Source organism: Chiloscyllium plagiosum, chromosome 2, assembly GCF_004010195.1.
Source record: "Chiloscyllium plagiosum isolate BGI_BamShark_2017 chromosome 2, ASM401019v2, whole genome shotgun sequence".
Lineage (NCBI taxonomy): Eukaryota > Metazoa > Chordata > Chondrichthyes > Orectolobiformes > Hemiscylliidae > Chiloscyllium > Chiloscyllium plagiosum.
The window spans coordinates 47,468,078-47,480,388 of NC_057711.1; the positions used below are offsets into that span (position 1 = coordinate 47,468,078).

Sequence of the window (12,311 nt, forward strand, 5' to 3'; positions counted from 1 at the left end):
ACAAAACCGTCTATCTGTGCCCCGAACTATCGAGTCCCCAATTAGTACTGCTCTGCTCTTCTTCACCCTTCCCTTCTGAGTAACGGGGATAGGCTCCGTGCCAGAGGCCTGAGCCCCATTACTTACCTCTGGTAAGTCGTCCCCCCCACAAGTATCCAAAACGGTTTACTTGTTCTTGAGGGGAACGACTGCAGGGGGTCCCTGCACTGGCTGCTTCCTCCCAGTCCCCCTCACTGTCACCCATCTGTCTGCAATCTTTGGAGTTATTACTTCCCTAAAGCTCCGATCTATGATCCCCCTCTGCCTCCCGAATGTTCCTAAGTTCATCCAACTCCAGCTCCAGTTCCCTAACACGGTCTTGGAGGAGCTGGAGATGGGTGCACTTCCTGCAAGTGTTTTCAGCAGGGACGTCCATGGCATCCCTCACCTCAAACATGTTGCAAGAGGAACATTGCACTGCCTTCACTGCCATCCCTCTGAAAGTAACCTTTTATATATAAAAAAAAAACTGGGTCTAAAGAATACAACAAGCAAAATGCAGCACTTACCTACTTACCATAACGGGTCTTATTATTCAGGTTAGAGGAGGAGGGTGGGTGGGAGACACTACCTCTGTAGTGCCTCGGGTTCTTCTCCTGCGCGCTTTTAAAGGGAAAAAAAGCCTACCCAGCTGCCCCTCCGGTCTCCGTCACTTCCCCCTGCTGCTCCCGCTCTTTCTGTGAAGAGAAAAAAAACACACCGCTGCCCGCTACCGGTAAGTAATTTTAAAACAAACTGTCTTACCTTAGCTGCTGCTCGCACTCAAAGTGACCATTGGCATCGAAAGGTGAGTATTTATACTCACTGCTTTCCTTCCCGGCTGCCCCTCTGGTCTTCGTCACTTCCCCCTGCTGCTCCCGCTCTTTCTGTGAAGAGAAAAAAAAAACACCGCTGCCCGCTACCGGTAAGTAATTTTAAAACAAACTGTCTTACCTTAGCTGCTGCTCGCACTCAACGTTTATTTGAAAGTAGCAACCTGATGACGGAGCAGTGCTCTGAAAGCTTGTACGTATAAATAAACCTGTTGCACTATAACCTGGTGTTGTGTGATTTTTAACATTCTCCATCCCAATCCAACACTGACACCTCCACATCATTGACAGTGGATTGTTGGGACAGTAATTAGCTTGATTGGATTTGTCCTGCTTTCTGTGTGCAAGACATAACTTGGCAATTCTCCATGTTGCTAGATGGATTCCACTGGGTTTAAAGCAAATTATTTTAATTCTGTTGGCTTAAAGTCTTTTCAAACTTTTGAATTGTGTGCAATGGTAATATTGCAGCATTTTCTTTGCTTGCAAGTTTTTTGAACTCTATTATTGTGATGCTGTTGTATTTTCTTCTAACTTAACAAAAATCATGAATAAGATGTGGGTATCGCTAGCTGGCCTAGCAATTATTTCCGATCCCTATTTGCCCTTGAGAAGGTGGTGAACCACTGCAGTCCATTTGCTGTACATATACCCACAATGCTGTTAGGAGGGTAGTTCCAGGATTGTGACGCAATGACACTAATAAAATTTTAAGCTCAATGTGACAATGCATGCTGTCTTATATTTAAGCTTCAAATTCTTTCTTGTAGCCATACTACATCTGTCTGTTGTTTACGGGTAATTTTCCTGAATTTTTTCTGATCAAAATGATGGTTCTTGAAGTTTACACTCCTTCAGTCAAGAGGGAAGATTTCCACTTCTCTGTGGGGATAAAATGATATTTTCTTGCCTTACACTGCACAAAACACAATGTATGTCTCCTTACATCATCTTTTAATTGAACTTTTGTGTCTATGGAGTTAATCTATTTTCCTGCTGAAATCACAGTTTAAATCAGGGAATTCTTAGCTTACCATAATCTTTAAACACTTTTCACTCTCCTCTATATAATGGTTTAATTTATTTTAACTGTTCTTTGTTTTCTTTAAATGTTCTTTTTGAATCTTCTGATAACTGAGTCTAGGCATAAATTACTGTTTTTTTCATTGCTCTTTCTACCATTCCATATGGGGCTTGCTTGTAATGGAGCAACTTTCATTTTGAAGGACAAGTGTTTCTTTACCCCTTCTATTCTTCCCAACCTGTTCCTTTGCACTTTTCAACTTCTCCTACCAGCTCTGATGTGAAGCCTTTCTTCTGCAGTATTATTTTTATTCTGTTTCTAATTATTACTTTCGGGAACTTGATTCTAATATAATCTCAAGACGTAATATTTGGTTTTCAGTGCTGTGGAGTTCTGAACCTGTTTATTTTTGAAGGGACAATCAGAAACTCATTTGGAACAGTAAGCTGAACACAGAAAAGCATGTGACTTAAGTTAAATGACTATCAAACTATCTTGCGATGTAATTGCTGGGATGTTTACTAAGTTAAACTGTTATCACTTATGCAAGAGATAAATGACCAGGGCTACATGTAGAAAGAAGCAGAAGAAAATAAAGGTCTTTGAAAGGAAGTCTTGAACTGTTTTAGCGGATGTGAAGTAGCCAAAATTGAAGGGGTTGCTTGACTGTGGGTTTTTGGTTGAGTGTATAGTGGTGTTTGGAGATAGTAATGAAGGGAACTACATTTGAATGTGTCAAACATCCGCAAAAACCCAACCAAATACAGCCTCATGCATTGAGTAAGAAATTTTAAAGTGAGGATATGAATAATATTTCATTGCAATTGAATGTCTATCTGTAAAGGATATTGCTGGGAAGAGGATTTTGTTTTGCTTTTTATGATTAGACCTTTCTAAAGTTTCTTATATCTAGTTTTCTTTCTCTTGTGCAATAAATATATGCTATTTTTATTCAAAGGATTTTAGCATCCTTGTCTGAATATCAGTTATTAACCATCATTGTAACCAAATTGTGAAAATAAATTTATGGCTTTGGAAACTTGCCCTGTATGGCAATCAACTGGGATCATAAAATCGGGGGCAGTTGGCAGGATAGAATTCTGTTGAATTTAGAGGGACATATGAATTTTGTAAAGAAATGAATAACACAGGAGGTGTTCTAAAGTTTATTACTTGGATTGGAATTTTAAAATGGCTTTGATTTATTGCCAGACTTCTGTGCAAGTAGAAAATAAATTGTGGTTTATTTGAAATCTTCAATGAGGGCAATACTGAGAGTGTTTGTCCATAAGTTGGAGTTAGAAACAACAGCAGGATTTTATAAATTAAAATGCTTAAAGTGAATACCTAGGATTTAGCTTTGAGAAGATCGAGGCCTGAAAGTGATATACTGCGAGAATTCACTAGTTTGGTTAGAAAGGAAAAAGAAAACTTGTGTTAGAGAGAAAAAGAAATAAGAAGACGACTTGGAAGAAAAAGAAATAAGAACAGTGGGAAGAAAATACTCCTCACTGTCTTGCATGAGTGCAGCTCCAACAACATTCAAAGTGTGACACCATCCAGGACAAAGCAGCCCATTTGATTGGCACCACATCCACAAGCATTCATTCCCTTCTCCATTGACTCAGTATCAACAATATGTGCTATCTGCAAGATGCACTGCCAATTCAATGAAAATTTTTAGCATCTTGCAAACCTATGACTGCTTCCATCCAGAAGTACAAGGACAGCAGATACAGGAGAACACCGCCAACTGCAAACTCCCCTCTGTGACAACCCCTAAAAGGTTCATGGGGGATCACTAATTCATCTCCCTGTGGAACAGGAGTTCAACTGGTAACAGGCCATGGCCTGTCTGGCTGGAACTCATCACCTGAGGGGAAATAAGTAAAGTAGGATGGTCATGCCTGGGAGTTATTGGAGAAGGAGCACTCTTGATGCCTGTAGGAAGAGGTGGGTGCTACAAGGGATAGTGTGCTTTATTTCCCCTGTGACTCCATTTTGATTTAGCCTCTTTCTTCTCTCTATAGCCAACCCCCACCCCTCACATTTTTCTTTGATGTCAGCATTGCCCTTAACATGCTTTACTTGTAAATATTCAATTGGCCATATGAGTGTTTTCCTGCTGGTGGAGAAAACAAACAAAACAGCAATAAAATCTATTCACAATGTGCAAACTCTATACAGTCACCCAAGGCTGGAATCTAACCTGAGTCCCTGGTGCGGTAAGGCAACACTGCTAACCACTGTGATGCCATTTCTTTGGATGGAAAGGTCAGCTGTCAGGAGGATGTAGAGATGCTTCAGTGAGATTTGGACAAGTTGAATGAATGGGCAAATACATGGCAGATGAAGTATAATGCAGATAAATTTGAGGGTATCCATTTTGACAAAAAACAAGACATCAAATCGTTGTCTGAATGATGGACTGGGTAAGGGGAGGTGCAGTAAAACCTGGATCATAAGTCTGAAACTGTGTGGAGACAAAATATTTATCATATTTTTTGGAGCTTCAGAAAAAAAATTGAGTATTTAACAGTAATAAATACAAATTTCAGAGCTTCAGCATTGCACATTTTAAATGGATTTACTTCCACAGTAATAATTTGAAGGAAAGAATAAAATTAAACATTTAACTTTATATCTATGTCACTTTTATTCTATGTATTAAAGCCAAGAATTACACCATTCCATCCAGAGGTTTGATATTTACATGCACTTTGATGCTTTGTCAGAATGATGTTGTGGTCAACTTATTTAAAACTGCGCTGAAACTTTGCTTTGCTATCAAACATTACGCAAAGCTTTCTTTCTATTCATGCAATATTTAATTTTCAAAATTTCTGTTGTTTAAGCTTGCTTCAAATTTAATTTAACTGTATTTTCATATGCATGAACTTTTAATCAGCATATTGAAATTTAGTATCTCAAACTTTGATTCTTGTCAAAGTGTGTACCACATTATTTTTCCAAAAAGCTATCAAGTAAATTGTTTTGGATAACTGTTTTAATTCTACTGTCCAGTACCTGTCATTTACTGCAGATTTCAACTTGAAGGTATTTATTAATTAATTTGTAGATTTCAAATAAATACATTTTCAACAGTTTTTCTCCTTAATCTAATTACTTAACATTGCACTGTGCAATAGCAAATAAGATCTCACTCATGAGAATGGATTTTGAGTATAAAATCTTGTTAATTCTCAGTACTGCACTGAAAGGTTTCTGTTTTGTTTCATTTGGTTCAATTGTAAAGTATGATGATCATTAAGAACTTTAGAACAATGTTTCACAGACGAGCTTTATTTAATGCAATCCCTGTATGTTACATTGATACATCTAGTTAAAAGAAAGACACATACGGTGCATCTATCTTCCCACAACCATTCAATTCACAGCATGAATTAAATTGGAGCGACCTTTGACCTAGCTCTGGCTATAGAACTCAGCTTTTTAACATTTTAAGTCAAAGGATAATGTATAAAGGCAAAAGACTGAAAGGAAACTTTATTTTCAAATAGAGCTGCATACTTTATACCAAGTTTCTTATTGCTATGGTGTCATTATCAGGTTGTCAAACCATGATAAATGAGATTTGAAAGACCTCTTTATTAACATGGAGCCTTAATTAATCTGAGGTGCTGAAAGAATTTGCTTTCTGTAAAAGTTACAATTCATGACCAATTTTCATTTTTGAACAAAACTGAGCAGTCTGCTAATTACAACAGCATATAGAAAGTATGGGATCTGACTTTGTATGAAAACTGCTTCTTCAAATATATTTTCTGTTTGAATATTAATTTTACACTGGACATTACATAAATTGGAATGGAGTGTGGAATATAATTTAGACGCATACTGTTTGTCGTCACTGTCGTAGGGTTGTATAAATTATTTTATGTTTAGCCATTAATTATACTTTTTGAAGATAAGTATACTATCATTTTTATTACAAACAAAACCTAAATCTTAACTCAATTCAAGTTAACTAATCCAACAAGAATTATGTTCAAAGCGTATATATTATAAAGCAAGTAACTATTCGACCTGTGACAATATATTTTACTTTGTAACTGGATTTTTTTTGTTAACTGTAGGGTTCTTCTACAGATGTGATGCTTGGAATTCCCAATATTGCCACAGTAACTATTCTGTCAAATGACAATGCTTTTGGAATTATATCTTTCAATATGGTAAGCACCTTTTTTCCATGAGTTTGATTTTCAATGGAAGTGTAATGTTTATATCACAGCAAATTAGGAACCGTACAGGGAAAGGGTGGAAATGTAGATGTGAAGAATTTCAGATCTGCTGTGATCCTCTTGAATAGCAGAGCATGCTTGAGGGGCCGAAGGGCCTGCTCCTGTTCCTACTTCTATAATGGAAAATTATAGAGAAAATTGACCCAAATTCCCAAAATATATTTGCAGCAGCGGGGCCTGCCTTCTTGCAACATGATCTTATTAGATCAGTCTTATTGCTTTCAAACTGTATTACAGCACATATTCCAGCCCAATTGGAACAGTTAAAATTCTGAAGGCAGTGGAACGAAGCCTGAAGTTGAAAATCATCAGCGCCTTGCTGATGTGTGAACAATCGTAGATGGAAGATCAAGGACAGCAAAGTAAAATTCGGGTTCCAAAAAAAAGACAAAAGCATGTGAATGAGTGTTAAATAATTTATTTTAGTGCCACAGCATTTTTCTAGGCTGTGTACTTTTATTGTCCTTTTAGAAACTTGTGATACAATATCATAGAAGTTACATATATGATCTACAGAGTTTGTTGCAGCATCAAAGATACTCTAAAATGTAAACTTTTTTTTCAGGTGAATTGTACTAAAATTCAGAATAAATGCTTTGTTGTCACGCCAACGTTTTCAATAAACATTAATGAATGGTGTTACGATTAGCGCCTGGGTGAGCTCTCACAATTTGTTCTAGTTCCAGACTGGAAATGCCAAGCTGTTAAGCTCCCGGGTGAGGAGAGATGAATTGGTTCCCCTTCTTCATTTACCCACCTCACTGGTTGGTTACAACAAATTTAATTTGAAAGCTAATCCTTTCCGTAGTGGATACCTTTCTCCCAGACACAATAAATTTGTTTTAGAAAGAACCAGTATAGCCATGCTTTTTAAATTAGCAGAAAGACTGAGCTTATTGATTACTGCATGAAAGCAATGTGGATACACCACAGACCAGAAAAAAGAGGTGGATTGGAAAACAAAGACATTTTTAAAACTGAAAATATACAAATAAATCTCTGAATGATGTAAGATGAGTGGATTTTTTTATTCACTCATGCGATTTGGATGTCGTTTTTCTGGGCCAGCAATTATTGCCCATTCCTAATTGCTCTTGAGAAGATGGCGAAGAGCTTGCTTCAGTCCATTTTGTGTAGATAATCCACAATGCCCTTACAGAGTGAATTCCAGGATTTTCACCCAGTGCCCCTTAAGAAATGGCAATATATTTCCAAGTCAGAATGGTGAGCAGCTTGGAGGTGAACTTGCGGGTGATGTTGTTTCCATGATTCTGCTGCCCTTATCCTTCTATAAAACTATGAAAACTGGAACAGGAATAGGCATTGGCACCTTGAGCCTGCTCTGCCATTTAATAGGATCAAGACTGATCCAACATTCATTATGTTTACCTTCCTGCCCTTTTCTATAACCCTGATTCCCCTACTGGTCAATAATCTGTCTCAGCCTTAAACACACACAAGGGCTCTCATAGCTCTTCATAGCAAAAATTTCTAGTGACATTCAACCCTCTGAGTGAAGAAATTAATCCTTAATTCAGTCTTAAACTGGTACTTAATAATTCTGAGACTACATATGTAGTTCTAGACTCCCCCATGAGGGAAAACATCCTGCAAGCATTTACCCTGTGAAGCCTCTTTATATTCCAACATGTTTTAATGAGATCACCTCTCATTCTTCTAAATTGCTGTGAGTAGAATCGCTTTTTGCTTGGAAGACAGTCCTTCCATACTGGGGATTATCCTAGTGAATCTTCTCTGAACTGCTTCCAATGAAATGAATTCTTTTCTTAAATAAGAGGACCAAAACTTCTCTTAGTACTCGAGATGTGGTCTCACCAGGATGTCGTACAGCTCAGTAAGATTTCCCAACTCTTATACTCCAACCCTTTGAAATAATGCCAACATTCCATTAGCCTTCCTGTGCACAACAATCCCCAAGTCCCTTTGTGTTGCAGCTTTCTGCAGTTTTTCTCCATTTGAATAATACTTTGCTCTTTTGTTCTCTCATCCAACATGAACAATTTCAAATTTTCTCACATTGTACTCCATTTGCCACATTTTTGCCCACTTAATTAACTTAACAATATCTCTTTATAAACCATTTGTAATCCCTATTACAATCTGCCTTTCTATCCATTTTTGTGTCATCTATAAATTTGGCTGCAGTACTTTCACTCGCTTCTTCCATATCGTAACTATGTGCTGTGAACAGTTGTGGTCCCAGCACTGATACCTGTGGAACCTCACTGGTTACAGGTCATCAACCTAATAAAGAACCCCTTATCTTCACTTGCTGTTTCTGTCGATGAGACAGTTTTCTCGATTGTCGTCTAATGGGTTTGGAAGGTGTTGTAAAGAGCCTTGGTGAATTTCTGCAGTGTATTTTGTAGCTAGTGTACACTGCTGTTACTGAGTGTCAGTGGTGGAGGGAATGGATGCTTATGGAAGTGGTGCCAATCAAGCAGGCTGGTTTGGCTTGTTTGGTGTCAATCCTCTTGAATGTTGTTGAAGGTGACTTGTTCCCAGGCAAGTGGAGAGTATTCCAGTGCCTACTCCTGACTTGTGCCTTGCAGATGGTAGGACAGGCTTTGGGGAGTTAGGGAGTATGTTATTGGTTGAAAGATTTTTAGTCTTTACTATGCTGTTTAACTACAGTACTGAAAAGACTAGTCCTGTTCAGTTTCTGATCAGTGGTACACTCAGTTGTGGATGCAGTGACAGTGATTTCACTGAATATCGAGAACTGATTGTTAGGTTTCCTCTTGTTGGAGAGGATCATTGCCTGGCACATATCAGCCCAAACCTAGATGTTGGGACATGGACTGATGTGATATCTGAGAAGTTGTGAATAATGCTGAACATTGTGCAGGTCTTATTTCACTGCGCAGAGGTAGAAACTTAATTTGTTTCTTAATATGTTTAATGCCTTGAGATTATGTCAGATTAAAGGATATAGCACAGGGAAGTTCTAAGAAAGTTTAGGTTGCACCAGGCTGGGAGTTCAGTTGTTGTTAAAATTTTATTGTGGAAAACAACTACTGAGCTCAGTGTTCATTTTATAATTCTGAAAGACAGAGAACAAGTGCCTGATGATGTGTGTGTACCTGGAATTGGAGGAAGATAGCAATGAAGAGGGGGAAGCTGTCACCACAGACCATGAAACCATAAGAGATAGGAATAGGAACAAGAGTAGACCATTTGGCCCCTTGAGCATGCTGTGCTAATCAATAGGGTCATAGCTGATCTGACAACTTCTCATCTTCATTTCCTGCCCTTTCTCTAACCCTAGATTCCACAATTGAACACGAATCTATCTCCATCAGCCTTAAATATACACAAGGATTCTGCCTCCACAGCTCTCTGTGGCAAAGAGTTCCAATAACTCACAACTCTCTGAGAGAAAAAGATCCTCCTCACCTCAGTCTTAAAATGCTGCCTCATTATTCTGAAACTGTGCCCTTATTAATCCTTATTTTAACAGTGGTCATTACTTGGGCAAATGAACATGAAGGAAATGGATGTGTTACACAGTGAGAATTTGTTTTAGGAATGCAGACAGAATCTTCTAGCTCTAATCATTGTTAAATATAATCATTCTGGTAATCTTCTTGGAAAGAAGTTGAAAGATATTTCACTTCCACTGTACTGCTACATTTTAACTTAATGAGAACTTTATTTAAAATAAGTCTTAACAGACATCACAGATTGTTGTCACTAGCCCATCCATGTTAAATCTTGCCTCTTCGGGGGATAAGTGGTATTACAAAAATTAAAGCTTGAGAGGTTCTTTGCCAAACTCGTTACCCGTGGAATATAATATTCTTCTGAAAACACTTCACAAATTAGATTTATTTGCCTGAGGGTTTGGTGTTGTCAGGATTATGGTTCTGTCCATGCTGTTCTGGCTGGAGGTTACATTGCAGAAATAACGTCTACTCTGTTTTCTATTTGCTGTCTCTATCTCAGTCTTCCATAATCGTAGTGAATGAGGCAAGGGGTAGAAATCAAATTGTGCCGCTTAGTCTACTCAGAAAGAAAGGAACCTATGGGACTGTAACTGTGTACTTTGAGGTAAGTGATATCAATTTTTTTTATCTCACCTTGGCGTAATAACAGAAGCTAGTTTGGATTACTGCCACTAGTTAATTAATGTAGCACAGGTCATTTGTTAACAGAGTGATATGGCTTAAGTAACCATTAGTATCATGATTTCAGTTTCTGGACCCGATGGATACAATTTGTAATGGTATTAATTCCAATGAAATTCTCCTTTGAATTTTTGAATATTCTGGTAGAATAACACCCAATTTCTTTTCCATTGTGTCATTATTTGTGATGTTTTTTTTTCTTCTTAGCATTATAACAGTGCAAAATCTCCTGTTAGATAAAAGCTTACATTAATATTGTGCTGTTAACATTTTCAAATGTATACTAATGAGATCGTGGCTGGTCTGATATTCCTCTACTCCACTTTCCTGCCTTTTCCACATACCCTTTACTGATTAAAAACCTGCATTTGACTGATCCTCTACAGCCCTCTGTAGGAAAGACATTCACAGATTTACTAACCTCTGAGAAAATAAATGTTTCTATATCTCTCTTTTAAAGTGAGGCAACTGTGTAGTGGTATTATCACCGTTAATTCAGAGACCCAGGCAATGTTCTGGGGACATGGGTTCAAATCCTGCTGCAGTAGGTGTTGAAATTTGAATTCAGTAAAGATCTAGAATTAAGGGTCTAATGATGACTATGAGTCCATTGTTGATTGTTGGAAAAACCCATCTGATTCACTGATGTCCTTTAGAGAAGGAAACTGCCATCTTAGCTGGACTGGCCTATATGTGACTCCAGATCCACAACAATGTGGTTGGCTCTTAACTGTCCGATTGGCAGTTAGCGGTTGGCAGGAAATGCTGACCTAGTCAGCTACACTTTCATCCCGTGTATGAATAAAAAGACAGTGCTGCCCCTTCTGAGATTATGCCCTCAATATCCCTGAGTTAATCAGTTATTTTCAAAATATGTATTGAAATGTAGATAGATATGGCAACTAATATGGAAAAAAAAGTGTGGGCTGGAGAAAGAATATTGACCAGGATATTTTGGAGAACTGCCAGGCTTTTTATGTAAAATAGGCAAAAGTGAGGACTGTAGATGATGGAGATTAGAGTCAAGATTAGAGTGGTACTGGAAAAGCACAGCAGGACAGGCAGCATCTGAGGAGCAGGAAAATCAACATTTCGGGAAGGAGCCCTTCATCAGGAAAAGCCCCTCATAACATCTCTGCCTGCACATGGTACCTGTATGGCCATTCACCCAATATTGTATCAGTCAACTGAATAGTAACAATAGCATGTTGAACTGCTTACAAAAAAATTTGTAATATTCCTCTATTTAATAGTCAGGCAGATCTGGAATGTATTGTGCAGGTTTACCAGCCGCATTCTTATTCCACACCAGTGGAAATTGGGAATGCTGGAGGAGGGGTTAGGAAGAAATCCCTAAAAGATAGAGATCTATCCTTCTATAATCAGAGGCATGAAAATCCAAGCTTTAGTGTCAGTGCTATTAGCAATGAGGAAAAGGTTTGAAAATATAGGCTTTTAATTTCAGTATGAAATCTGAATTTATTTTATAGAGAAAAAAAATTGCAATTGACATAGAAGAACTAAGTCTATTAAACTAATTTAAATTGACAGCACATGATTAAAGGGACCATTTCAAACTTGTTAATAAAATTAAAGGAATGTATTGGGGAACTCTCCAAATAAAATACACAATAAAGGAATTGGCCTGTCTGTGTGGTGAGTAAAAACATCTGCAGTCTTATAAGACTCAATCAATGGAAGGATTTGAGGTTAGTAAATACATTAGTTAAGTGCATTAAAATGGCCTGAATGACTTTCCTTACATGTAGTTAACTTGAGGGCTTTTGACCTTCATTTATTTCAATATTTTCTTTTTAAATTGGAAACGTATTTGTTGGCAGTTTAACTAACCTATAAACTATTCAGCACAGCAATTCAGGCAGCATCCGACGAGCAGCAAACTCGACGTTTCGGGCAAAAGGCCTTCATCAGGAATAAAGGCAGAGAGCCTGAAGCGTGGAGAGATAAGCTAGAGGAGGGTGGGGGTGGGGAGAAAGTAGCATAGAGAACAATAGGTGAGTGGGGG

At 38.0% G+C, this 12,311-nt stretch overlaps 1 protein-coding gene across 2 annotated transcripts in view; it reads left to right on the forward strand.

The window, feature by feature from the left end:
* The window catches only part of adgrv1 (adhesion G protein-coupled receptor V1), a 559,481-nt gene that overhangs the window by 25,260 nt on the left and 521,910 nt on the right, over nt 1-12,311 (forward strand). For both annotated transcript variants that reach the window (XM_043709105.1, XM_043709113.1), the window contains exons 4-5: nt 5,973-6,068; nt 10,104-10,208. In XM_043709105.1, coding sequence (XP_043565040.1) covers nt 5,973-6,068; nt 10,104-10,208 — 201 coding nt within the window. The remainder of the gene's footprint in view (nt 1-5,972; nt 6,069-10,103; nt 10,209-12,311) is intronic.